The sequence below is a fragment of the Sus scrofa genome, chromosome 6 (assembly GCF_000003025.6).
Source record: "Sus scrofa isolate TJ Tabasco breed Duroc chromosome 6, Sscrofa11.1, whole genome shotgun sequence".
Classification (NCBI taxonomy): Eukaryota; Metazoa; Chordata; class Mammalia; order Artiodactyla; family Suidae; genus Sus; species Sus scrofa.
Window position 1 is genome coordinate 150,643,214 of NC_010448.4, and position 12,915 is coordinate 150,656,128.

Consider the following 12,915-nt stretch of genomic DNA (forward strand, 5'->3'; position numbering starts at 1 on the left):
CACTCTGAATCTCTTATTAGTCCTGGAAAAGTTGGTCCGAGTCCTTGATAGTTCGCTAGATGTAGGACAGCAATATACAAAAACTAGATATCAAATCTTCCCAATAGCTCTGCTTTATTTATTTAACCCTGGTATGATTTATTGGGGAAGGTAACTGGAAAACTGAGGAGACTGATTCGGGTAGCTTCCGCTCTGTCACATGACCTTAGTGAGGTAGATTTCACTTAGTTCCCTTACCTGTGAGCTGTGGTGTAGGTTTCGGACACGGCTTGGATCCCATGTTGCTGTGGCTGTGGCGTAGGCCAGCAGCAGTAGCTTGGATTAGACCCCTAGCCTGGAAACCTCCATATGCCACGGGTGCAGCCCTAGAAAAGACAAAAACAACCAACCAACCAAAAAACTAGTCTTGTGTCTGAGCCAAAAGCTGTGTTTTCCTCAGGAGATATAATGGTGAATCTTATTCATTTCTTGAGGAATGATGTTTATATTGATCCTTCAGGATAAATAACAACCAGTCTTTAAATCAGATAAAGTCAGGGGATCTGCATGTATAACTTACAGCACGTGTGGGAATTCTGGTGCTTAATTACAATGTGACTAATCAGATGGTTTTAACAGCCTCATGTTAAGATTAACGACATGTAGAAGTCCACTCTGGACCCAAACATTTGACTTTTAAGAGAATATGAATTTCCTCTTTGGGGAATTGGGAGGGACACAGGATGCAGCATTATCCTCTAACTGCAGACAGCTGTGTCATTTTACTTGGCACCAGGTTAATAGGTCTTCAGGAGATGATTTGATCTTGCCAGTATTAATATTTGCATTCTTCATATGGAGAAACTCATATGTGGATTAGATAGAAAAGTGATACATTGACAGAGTTGTATAGTGTTAGTTTTTTTCTTTCTCTCCCTAAATCTTTCATAACATTTTAAATTCATAAGAATTGAGTAATCTAAGCCATCTAACTTCAACAACAAGACAAAGTCAGTAAAAAGAGATCATGTCTGTTGTTAAAGTTTAGGTGTTAAAGTACTTACTGGTAACCGAGCTCTTTCATTTGCTTATTTTTATTAGAATGCTACTTAAAACTTATACAAACAAAAATATGTTTTCCACTAACAAAATCAAAAATTTATAAATTACAAGAAACACTACAACATTGTTCAAGTTCAAATAAGCTCTTTTTTGGTGTGGTAAAATATATATGCACAATATAAAATCTCCCATTTTAATGTTTTTTAAGCATACAGTTCTTTGGCATTAAGGATATTCAGAATATTGTACAACTGTCACTAATATATATATATATATAATTTTTTTTTGTGGCCACCCTTAGCAGAATGAAATTCTCAGGCCAGGGATCTAATCTGAGCCACAGTTGCAACCTATGCCATAGCTACAGCAATGCCAGATCCATAACCCACTGTGGCCAGGCCAGGAATTGAACCTGTATCTCCACAGCAACCTGAGCTGCTGCAGAGACAATACTGAATCCTTAACCCACTGCTCCACAACAGACACTCCACCACTATCTATTTCTTAAACTTTTCATCACTCAAAATGGAAACTACCCAACAAGCAGCAACTTCCCATTTCCCCTTCTCCCGGATCCTGGTAATCTCTAACCTACTTTTTATCCCAAAGAAATTGCCTACTCTAGATATTTCACGTAAATGGAATCATATAATATTTGTCCTTTTATGTCTGGTTTATTTTACTTTGCATAATGTTTTCAAGATTCCTTGATATTGTGGCATGTATCAGATCTTCATTAACTTTTAAGGCTGAACAGTAATATTCCATTGTATGTATATATACCACATGAATGGATAAAAATCCGTTCATCTGTTGGTGGACACTTGGGTTGTTTGCATGTTTTGGCTATTGTGAATAACGCTGCTATGAACACTTGTGTATAAGTATCTGTTTAAGCCCGTATTGAATTCTTTGGTGTATATACCTAGGAGAAGATAAACTTTTACATAAAGCTAGTTGAAGAGACTGTCTTCATGACCTTATATGGATTAAGACTTCTTAAGCAAGACCCCAAAAACATAAACCATAAATAAATCACTGACTTTGATACATTAAAATTAAGAAATTTCTTTTCTAGCAGTTTCCATGGTGGCTCAACAGGTTAAGAGCCTGACGTAATGTCTGAGAATGCAGGTTTAGTCCCTGGCCTCACTCTGTATGTTAAGGATCCGGCATTGCTGCAAGCTGCAGCATAGGTCACAGATGTGGCATAGATCTGGTGTTGCTGAGGCTGTGGTGTAGGCCTTATCTGCAGTTCCAATTCGACCCCTAGCCTGGGAACTTCCATATGCAAGTACAGCCACTGAACAAAAAAAAGAGAGAGAGAGAAATTCTTTTCTAAAAAGGATACTATAGACCAAGTTAACAGTTAATAGACTGAGTTAAAAGTATACTAGCAACAGGAATTGATATGTGGAACATGCAGGTCATCAAGAAAATGATAGGGAGCCTAGTAGTTAAATGAGCCCAGTAAACTAAGAGGTGATTCATAAAATCACCCAAATAACTAATGTGTAAGTAGAGATATTTCTGGGCATTTACTCACGCTCCTGTCCACAGGGTGACATTGTACAAATATGTCTGTTGTAGTACTGTTTGTGGAGCAGGAGGTTGGACTTAACCTAGATAGGTGCACTAATTGGAGAACAGATGCATCCTCTGTAACACTAGGCAGCAGTTACAGTAGATGTACATAACAGCTACACAGAAATGTCTTGCTGTCCTGTGAAAATAATTTGAAACTGAACAAGATCTACAACATCCAAGTATCATTTGGATAAATTAAAGATACCTATTTATTCAAAGAACACGTTTTTCAAAAATAAATATGTTACATACCAGATTAAGTATATGGCCATTATTTGTGTGGGTGCATATGAGTGGGTCAGTGGAGTTATAGAGAATTAGAATAGAGATCGAAGTTGAAGAACAGAAAAACAATAGGAAATTTGGTGACCCCTGCTTAACATTCTTGACTTTGATATGTTTTTCTAAAGTTTTCTGATTTACTCTTCTTGCTATAGATTTGCACCCGTAGAAAAGCCTACTCTTTTTTGTTTGTTTGTTTTTTAGGGCCACACCTGCGGCATATGGAGGTTCCCAGGCTAGGGGCAAATCAGAACTACAGCTGCCTGCTATGCCACAGCCACAGCAACGTGGGATCCAAGCCATGTCTGTGACCTATACCACAGCTTATGGCAATGCTGGATCCCCAACTCACTGAGCGAGGCCAGGGATCAAACCCACAACCTCATGGTCGAATTCATTTCCACTGCACCACGACAGGATCTCCGAAAAGCCTACTCTTTTAAGTAAACAATTCAAAAATTTTTGCATTTAAGCTGCAAACAATATTTCATCATGAAAACAATCAGAAGTGTCAAGGAAGAAGAAATTAAATTCCACCTAATTGCTTCACACCACTGCAGCCATCTCCATAGAAGGAGAAATGGTAGGACAAGAGATACCCGTATCAAATCCCTGGAAACTGTGAATATTATCCTGTTTGGGAAAAGTGTCTCTGTAGAGATGTGATTAAAATAAGGATGTCGATGTGAAGAAATCATAAATCCACTGACCAGTGTCCTTCTAGAAGACAAAAGAAAGAAAGACACAGACACACAGAAAAGAAGCTGGTGTGAAGACAAAGGCAGAGATTGGGGTGAGGTGTCCACAGCCGTGCAGTGCCTGGCAGTCCCTTAGAATGGGTTTTCCCCTGGAGTCTCCACAGGGCTTCTGGCTGGGCCCATACCTTGATTTTAGACTTCTGGCGTTCAAAACTGTGAGACTGTATTTCTGTTGTTTTAATCCACTAAATCTGTGGTAATTTGTAATTATAGGAAGCTCACGTGGAGGAATATGAGGTTGCTTTCTTGCGGTCTTAGGGCTTCTCACACAATAGACATCGACCCCCCTTTGTACAGAATAGCTTCCCATGGAGTAGTGGCCCCCCTTTTGCCCTCTTGTAACATGAAGACATGTAGCAGCCTCTTGGTGCATTGATTGGTAGTAAGTGGTCTTCTCGCCATAGGTTTTCAGAAATGTCCCAGCTTATCAAACAAATACTTCATGCTATAGAATTTGGCTTCAGGCTATTTCTTAGAGAAATAAACACATAATTTTAGGTGTCATACTCTGTTGACAGTGAACAAAGTGGGCATAGGCATATTTAACTGAGTAAAAAAGTCTCATTATGAGGTATTTCATTCTCTAGAATAAGCTCCCTGTTGGCATATTGTATCTTATTCACTGTTCTGGGTATAATGCCCAGCACAGTGACTGGGATGTGGGAATTAAGTATTTGTTGAATAGCTTTTAAAACCAAATTTATTTTAAAAATGTAGACTGCTCTACAGAAGTGTTCTTCAAACTCTGGTTGCATAACCCCTAAAAGAATTTTTTTAAATCCCTACCCTACGCATGTTTTAGGTTGACATTTAAGTTCTCTATCATAAGTTTAAATAGTTGCAAGGGATATCATTTCCAGTTTGTAAATATTGACATATTTAAATAAAACTGTTACATCAATTTAAAAATGTATCCAACAGAATGTAAATGCCATAGAGTTTAAAGTATCCCTCACTCTAAAAAGACATGAATGAATCCTTCACTAACCATTATAATTTTTACATTGTTTCTTTTTCTCCTTAAATTTTTATTCCTATTCCCATTTCCAACAGAATTTTATCCTAATGTAACATGTTTTTATGCTTTAAAATAATACTGATCATATTATTCATTAAAATTAAAATGTACAAAAATTTTCTGTGATTTCTGGATTAAGTTGTAATTATAATTATTGGCATACAGTTTGTCAAAATAGCATAAATATGATACAAATATTAGCAAATTTTTTTAAGCAAAGAAAGTAAAAATTTTACTAGGAATGGATCTTTTGAACAGGATGTAACAACATATTTTTGGACCCTTGATTAAAGAGGATTTTCCTAAGTCTAATATTTTGAATTATCCCTTTCTTTGACATATCAGAGATTTTTATGCCTCAAGGCAGTGTGCCATCATAAGGCTCAGGGGAGGAGTTCCCATTGTGGCTCAGATGCTTAAGAATCCGACATAGTGTCTGGAGGATGCGGGTTCTATCCCTGGCCTCGCTCAGTGGGTTAAAGATATGGCGTTGCCGCAAGCTGCGGCATAGGTCACAGATGCGGCTTGGATGCTGTTTTACTGTGACTGTGCTGTAGGCCTGCAGGTGCAGCTCCAATTCGACCCCTAGCCCGGGAATGTCCATATGTTGCAGGTGTGGCCCTAAAAAGAAAAAGAAAAAAAAAAGACTTGGAAGGTGTGCTTTGATGGAAAGTATGCTTTACTGTTGTCAAGTGGAGAGAAGACTACAGTGAGAGGGAAGTGGGCAGGGGACAAGCAGGATGCTTTTACCCTGGTGTGGTATCAGGAGAATCAGTTTTTCACAGAATATTTATGTGAATTACATATCTCAAAATGACCTCCCTTGGAACTATCTGGGCTTACATATACTTTGGTAAGTCCTTGTGTACCCCTAAGGCTACATTTGAGGATTATTTTCTTTTAACTTTTTTTTTTTGCTATGGAGGATTATTCTTAAAGGATCCGTTGTAGAGATCATGTTAAAGTAGATTGTTACCAGTGTGATGAAATGGACAAGACTACTGTAATGAGCATGGGTTATTTTTTTCCCATCTCTTCCTTTTCCATTCCATGTGGTTGCGTTAGGACTGTCAGTTATACCACCTCAACCTCCAGAGGAAGCCTGGTCTGGTCAATGTTAATCCTATTTCCTTGGATATGACCATTTGTTTATCAATAGATATAAAAACCAGGCAGATCAATCAAAGTCCTTTCCTGAAATTGGTATATAAACATGAAGGAAGAACATTTTACTTTCTTTCTATTGGGAACTGCTAAGCTGCAACGATTTGTATCTGGAATTGTTGGCAACCAATTGGGAGTGCCTATCTGCAGAATGAAGGCAAGCAGAGCTACGTAAAGAGGCAGGGAGCCAAACCAAGGGCCTTGTGGGGTGTGGGATTTCAGTCCTTGAGGCCTTGTTTCCTGCAGCGGCCAGAATTATGTAAGCTTCCTCAGAATCCTTTTTAGCTGCGTGAGCCACTGCATTACTTTTTCTGCTTGAGTTAGTTTGAATTGTATTTGTGGTGTTAGTGAAATGATTTTTTTTGTTTTTAACGAGAAAGTAAACTCAAAGTATGGTTAAAATATCTTTTGCAAAATGGGTAACTTGGAAATTTTTCTCTTCTAGATTGTTGGACCTTCAGATGGAAGTAGTTACATTATAGATTATTATGGAACCAGACTTACAAGACTAAGTATTACCAATGAGACATTTAGAAAAACGCAGTTATATCCATGAATATTTTTAAAAGAAACAGTAAGTGATATATGTGTGTGTAATCTTAATTATAGTATGTTATCTGTATAAAATTATGGGAATTTGAAAACCAAACGAAATTTAAGAGATCATCTAGTGTTACAAACCTGTCATTTTGCTTATCAGGAAACACAGGTCTCTATTTTTATTTTTTATTTATTTATTTATTTTTTTTAGGACCGTACCCGTGGCATATGGAGGTTCCCAGGCTAGCCATCATATCGGAGCTGTAGCCACTGGCCTGCGCCACAGCCACAGCAACGCCAGATCTGAGCTGAGTCTGTACCCTACACCACAGCTCACAGCGGCACCAGATCCTTAACCCACTGAGCAAGACCAGGGATCAAACCCACGACTTTATGGATGCTAGTCAGATTCATTTCCACTGAACCACGTCAAGAACTCCCCAGTCTCTAATATTTCATAAAGTGTTTTTATGTGTGTGATCATTGCTTCTGCAGTTCTCAATTTAAACTCTCTGCAGTGAGTATAGTTTAAGGGAAAAGTTCATGAGAAAAGATACCATCAAAACAAAAAGATATTCCATGGTTTTATATAATGGGTATGATGAAAGTATGTGTTGTAGATAACGAAGCGTGTCTTTTCTACTGTCCATCTTTCTTCGGGTCAATATGATCCTTAAACCTCATTCTTCTCTCCTCCTTTCCTAAACCGGAAAGTTGATGGAGTTGCAACCCTAAACTACTACAAGTACTTACTTTAACCTAAAGTTTGGTCCTGCCCACAAGAATTATTGATTAGCCTGAGAACTATTTAGCAGCTTTGAGGGAAGGCAGAAACAGGCTGAATGTTTTGGCCACAGTCATAGTCCTAGGGTTTTCAGTTGACTCTCAGTGTGTGCTTCTAGAGGCCAGGAAGGGAATAGATATTCATGTTCTATGTTATAAAATATCAATAGGATTTGAATTATTATTTTTACCCTTAAGGTATATTTTTTTCTTTTCTCACAGTAAAATTATGGAATATGCATAGTTACAGTCTTGAGAGTTGAAAAGTGGCAGACCCTTCCTGTCAAGATCTGAGGAATTTAGGAGTTCCCATCATGGCGCAGCGGTTAATGAATGACTAGGAACCATGAGGTTGCAGGTTCGATTCCCTGGCCTTGCTCAGTGGGTTAAGGATCCAGCATTGCCGTGACCTGTGGTGTAGGTCGCAGATGCAGCTTGGATCCCGCGTTGCTGTGGCTTTGGTGTAGGCTCTGGGAACCTCCATAAGCTGCGGGAGCGGCCCTGGAAAAGGCAAAAAGACTAAAAAAAAAAAAGAAGATCTGAGGAATTTATTCAATGATCCAAAAAGTTTTTCAAATCTTTTCTTATAAACTGTAAGAGACTTTGGATTTAAAAGTGAGATGAAGCATAGAGATCCATCTGCCTCTTTAACGGGGAAGAAACTAAGACCTAAGAAAGCTAATTGAGACCTAAGAAAATGTAATCAGTGCTAAACTGAATCTAGAACTGAAGTCTTCTGTGCCTTCCACAGCTTGTTCTCCACCTCCCACCCTCACTCTCCACTGTGGCATTTTTTATTAGGCATCTTTGTCTTGGAAATTATTACTCCTACTTTATGAGAAAGGTTGTGTAGTTTCACATCACCTTATTTTCACACTATAAATTGTTGTTTCTCTTTTTAAAGTATGTAGATTATTTTAAAACTACAATGTGAGAGTTCCTGTTGTGGCTCAGCAGTAACAAACCTGACTAGTATCTGTGAATGAAGACAGGACTCGGGTTCGATCCCTGGTCTCTATCAGCGAGTTAAGGATCCGGCATTGCTGTGAGCTGTGGCATAGGTCACAGATGTGGCTTAGACCTCACATTGCTGTGGCTGTGGTGTAGGCTGGCAGCTCTAGCTCTGATTAGACCCCTAGCCTGGGAACTTCGATGTGCCACAGAGGCAGCCCTAAAAACAGCAAAATCTATAAAGTGAAAAGTAAGCAAATGCAACTTGAAAAGCAGTTCCATTCTCTGTAGCCTATCATATAAACATTTGATTGGGGTTCCAGATTCAAAACTTGAAGGGCCCATTGAGAAGGCAGGTCTCTACATTGTCATGCTGTGATCTCTGATAGCACATGTGCAGGTGTTCCTAGTGTAAGAAAAAATGACTTGAATAAATGAAAGCATTAAAATGTGCATCTACAATAACCCCATTGGATTCTTTTAAAATATTGTGTTTTAACATATTTCTCTTTTCTGTTTTAGGATTTGAGCCTTCTTGATTTTGATAGAGAACTCTCAATATGTAAATTCCCAGGTTTTCTTTTTCCTTCTTCACATACCACTTTATGGATTCTTTTTAATTTTTTGTTGCTGATGTTTTTGTTTTGTTGTTTTAGTTAAAAGCATATCAATCTGAGATTTATTTACTAGGATTTTCTTTGAGAGCTGCATGATAATAGAGTCTTTTCAGGCTACTGTCTCTGAGATAGATGACTTCCTACGCTGATATTCTTTAATGCTTTTCCCAAAGGCAAGTTGCCTCTTGTCATCTTCACTTCTGAAAAATAAAATTATACTTACTCCAATTTTTAGTGCTTTATTATTAAGAAAATCATCTTAAACATTGAATATTGCTGTCTTCTGCATTTTGATCCTTCAAAGCAGTTAATCCATGATGCAAACAAATACCATTTATATTGCCTGGGGCTGCAATCTTGTATATGACAACCCACCTGTTTTTCCTGACACTTTCAGATCCGTATTTGCCTTGGTATCTATCCAAAGAGCTAAAGATCATCACGGAGTCTGAAACCATGAGGCAACATGGATACTTCTGGCATTGATTCAGGCCTCTGAAGTGTGGACTTTTTCCTTTTTGCTTTGGAAGTGATACACTAGCTTTTGGAGGACGAGATACTGACTCATCTAGCTCAGTGCAGTTATATTTGAAGCCGGCTGGACAAGGTGGGAACACCAAACAGATGAATAATGTCTTCCATCTGTTAGCACTGCCCAGCAGATGCCGGCACAAGTGTCTTAAGTGATGCACCAGTGTCTGGAGGAAGCAGCACCTGTACGTTAGCACTGGTTTTTCTTCCTGTGTTTAGAAGGGTTTTAAGAGATGGAAATACAAGAAATGTTATGTCCCTAAAATTCTGTCATACTCTTAACTTTAGTAACAGGCATACCAATTTCAAAATTACTGGCATCTGGGCTCCCCAAAAGTAAAAAGCGTAATTTTTCATCCCTCATTTCACTCATAAATATACAGTATAGTCCAGTTAGCTTCATAACATGTTAGACATTCAGTAACAGCTTCTTCAGTTGGTAGATTATTTAAGTATTGATATATGAAGTGAATTTGGATTGACTCCTAATATATACCCGGAATGGTGTCTGATTTGTTCATTAATGAAAATACTGAGTGTCTACCATGTATTTTATTTATTTGTTATTTATTTATTTATTTTTATGGTCGTGCCCATGGCATGGCAGAAGCTCCTGGGCCAGGGACCGAACCTATTCCACAGCAGTGACAACGCCTGATCCCCAATCCACTGAGCCACACGGGAACTCCTGGGAGGCACTCTTCTAGATTCTAGGATACAGCAGTGAACAAAACACAAGCTCCCTTCGGGGCTTACATTTCCTTGGGATTCACTTTCTCAGTTAAGCTTGATGTCCATTTGCTAGTATTCCGAAGTTCCTTTTGGTTGCAAATAGTGCTTTGAAGTTTCTTTCAGGATCACCTAAGCTCAGATCTTAAGTCTTTTAAGTTGCTACAGCCATATACATATAATTACATAAGAAATACTTGCACTTAAATCTTGAAACTAATCTTGCTTTCCGTGTAATTGTTATAATTAACTTGACCAGGTATGAAGTCTGTTTCAAAGCAAGTGTTTCTAAAAGTATTTATTTACATAAACTGTGCTCTGAAAGAGTTGTTGGTAAAAATCTAGAAGTAAAGTCCCTTCCCAGCACACTCTTAACCTTTAGACTTTATTTTCACTATACTTTTCTTAATTTATATGACAAGAACACTTTAGTTTTTCCAGTCTGTATTTTCCCTGTTGCCTAACATATGTAATTTTTACAAATAGGTTTTTTTTGGTCTTTTTTTTTTTTTTTTAATGTGATTGCATTTAAAGTATGTGCATGCAGTTCTGTTTTTTGGTGTTTGTTTTAGTTTCATGGAGCACTGTATTATTACGGCTATTTATTTGTTAGCAGTGTGTGTGTGAATGAAGTATATATTATGGCCTTTATATGAGGTGTTTTATATGATAACCCTGCTTTTAGAACAGTGACCACAATTGCGAGATGGATCAGTTTAGTCATTCCTGATTACTTCCAAACCCTCTAAAGTAAGGTGGAAAGGTTTCTTTGACTTCTATAGAAATAGTGTTTCTACAGGAGCATTTACAAATGGTACTATAGCCTGAAAGGATTAATACAATATCCAAAAGTACCTCTTTACCTAGAAAGATTTCTTACCTTCTCTCATTAAGCTAAAGGACCTTTTTAAGATTTCAAAGATTCTGTTAGGTCTACAGCCAGCATTTGTTCATAGGACCCCTGCTAAGACCAGGAGAAATACTAGTTTGGGGGTATGTTTTGTTTCACAAAAATTTTCTGGAGTTCCCATCATGGCTCAGCAGTAACGAACCCAACTAGTATCCATGAGGATGTGGATTCGATCCCTGGCCTTTCTCAGTGGCTTAAGGATCCTGCATTACCATGAGCTGTGGTGTAGGCCAGCAGCTGTAGCTCTGATTCAAACCCAAGCCTGGGAGCTTCCATATGCTGTGGGTGTGACCCTAAAAAAACAAACAAAAAATTTCTGTGTTTTTTCCCCCTTATTATAACTTAGATAGTTAAAGCTAAGTATTATTATACAGACAGGCAGCTAGGAGGCTAAAATAAATCTAATGGCAAGAAACTAGCAAAAAAAAAAAAAAAAGTTCATAAAAAGTACAAGCCTAAGATGTTGGTTCATCTTTCTTATTCACATACCTTAAATGTAGGTATTCCCAAAGGTTCTGGTACCTTCCTTCTTCCTTTCTTTAAATAAGCGTCCATTTTGCTTTTTTTCTATTTACAAAATTAATATAAACTTAACGCAGAAATTTTGGAGTAACACATAAAAGCAAAGAAAAAATTCATTCCAGAGCTCAAAGATAACAGTATTTTTGTATATGTCCTAGTAGTTTTTCCATGCCTGTATGTTTATCTTTCTTCACAAAAATGATGTATTATCCATACTGTTTTGTAGCCTGCTTCTTCTTCTTGTAAAGATTTTTCTATTTCAGTAAATAATCTTTTACAAAATTATTTTTAATGGCTGCTGAGTATTCCATGTCTGTATCATTATTTATGTAATTCCTTATTATTTGGTGTTTAACTTATTATAAGGTGTTTAACTTATAAATAAACAGTGTACATTTTGATTTTTTTTTTAGAATTGTCCTTTTTAGGCAAATTGTAATTATTTAATGATGTGTGTGTGTATATATAACCATGTATATAGCCTTAGTTAATCAAGGTAATAGAAAAAGAATGAAGTAAAATAGTCCAAACTCAAACCAAACCATAACTAAATCTTAATTATTCCAGTGCAAATTAACTGTAGATAAAATGCTACAAGGACCTGCAACTACCCCCTGCTCTGCAGTTTGACCATTGCATACTTACTAGTGCTGACTGCTGCTCACATCCCAGGAGCTGGAGAAGATAAGCCACACTTGAGAGTACAGAATGCTGGTTATGGGTATCAGGGAATAATAGCAAATCTGTTAGTTTGCTCAGGATGTCAAATAGTTGACCGAGTTACCTAATTGCCCTCTTTGACAAGAGAGGACAATAGTTTTAAGGAGTACATAGGAAGCTCATTCATAATGGTCTTTATTCGCCACTGCTGAGAAGGAAAGGGGAATAGACAAATTTGGAAAATGAGAAAAGTTACTAATTGAGAAGGAATAAAAATTCTGTACAGCACCGAGTACCCAGTGGAGTCCTGGAACCGTGCATTTGTAGCTGAGCCAGTCAGCGTGGTACTCATTCCTGTATCTTTTGCAATAGAGCCTAATAGCTTAATTCTTAGGAAATGTAGCAAAGCTAGTCACTATCTGATGAAGAAACACTGTCATCTACTCTCTTAGAAAATAGATGTTTTTAGGGAAAAAAATTTTAAATTGAGGCTTAATATCTTAAATTTTCAAGATTTTAGCTTGTTAAAAGTTCCTTTTACTGCTCTCCATGTGCAAGATATTAAGCTCTAGAGAATCTTCCTAAAGAGTCGCTATCATTATGCCCACTTTATAGATAAGTAAAGTGAGTCCCACAAAGATTGATTCACTAGCCCAAGGTCATGAAATAAACTCAGGTCTGTTGACTGCTATCCTCCTGCAATGTGATAGAATTTTCTAATTCTTTGAACTCTACTGCTAATGATTGTGTACTAGAGATTTTTCTAGCTTTGTTGTTCAATGTGTTCAGTAAAGATGGAATTGTCTTCCTATATGGTCTTTT

The 12,915-nt window shown here is 37.5% G+C and overlaps 1 protein-coding gene across 2 annotated transcripts in view; it reads left to right on the forward strand.

Annotated features, from left to right (window-relative positions):
- Window positions 1–11,718, forward strand: part of TM2D1 (TM2 domain containing 1) — a 39,621-nt gene extending 27,903 nt beyond the window's left edge. Inside the window, exons 6-7 of one of the 2 annotated variants that reach the window (XM_013988894.2) lie at window positions 6,296–6,424; window positions 8,647–11,718. In XM_013988894.2, the coding sequence (XP_013844348.2) occupies window positions 6,296–6,406 (111 nt within the window). In that variant the 3' untranslated portion in view covers window positions 6,407–6,424; window positions 8,647–11,718. The remainder of the gene's footprint in view (window positions 1–6,295; window positions 6,425–8,646) is intronic. The other variant, XM_021096562.1, reaches the window with a different exon arrangement.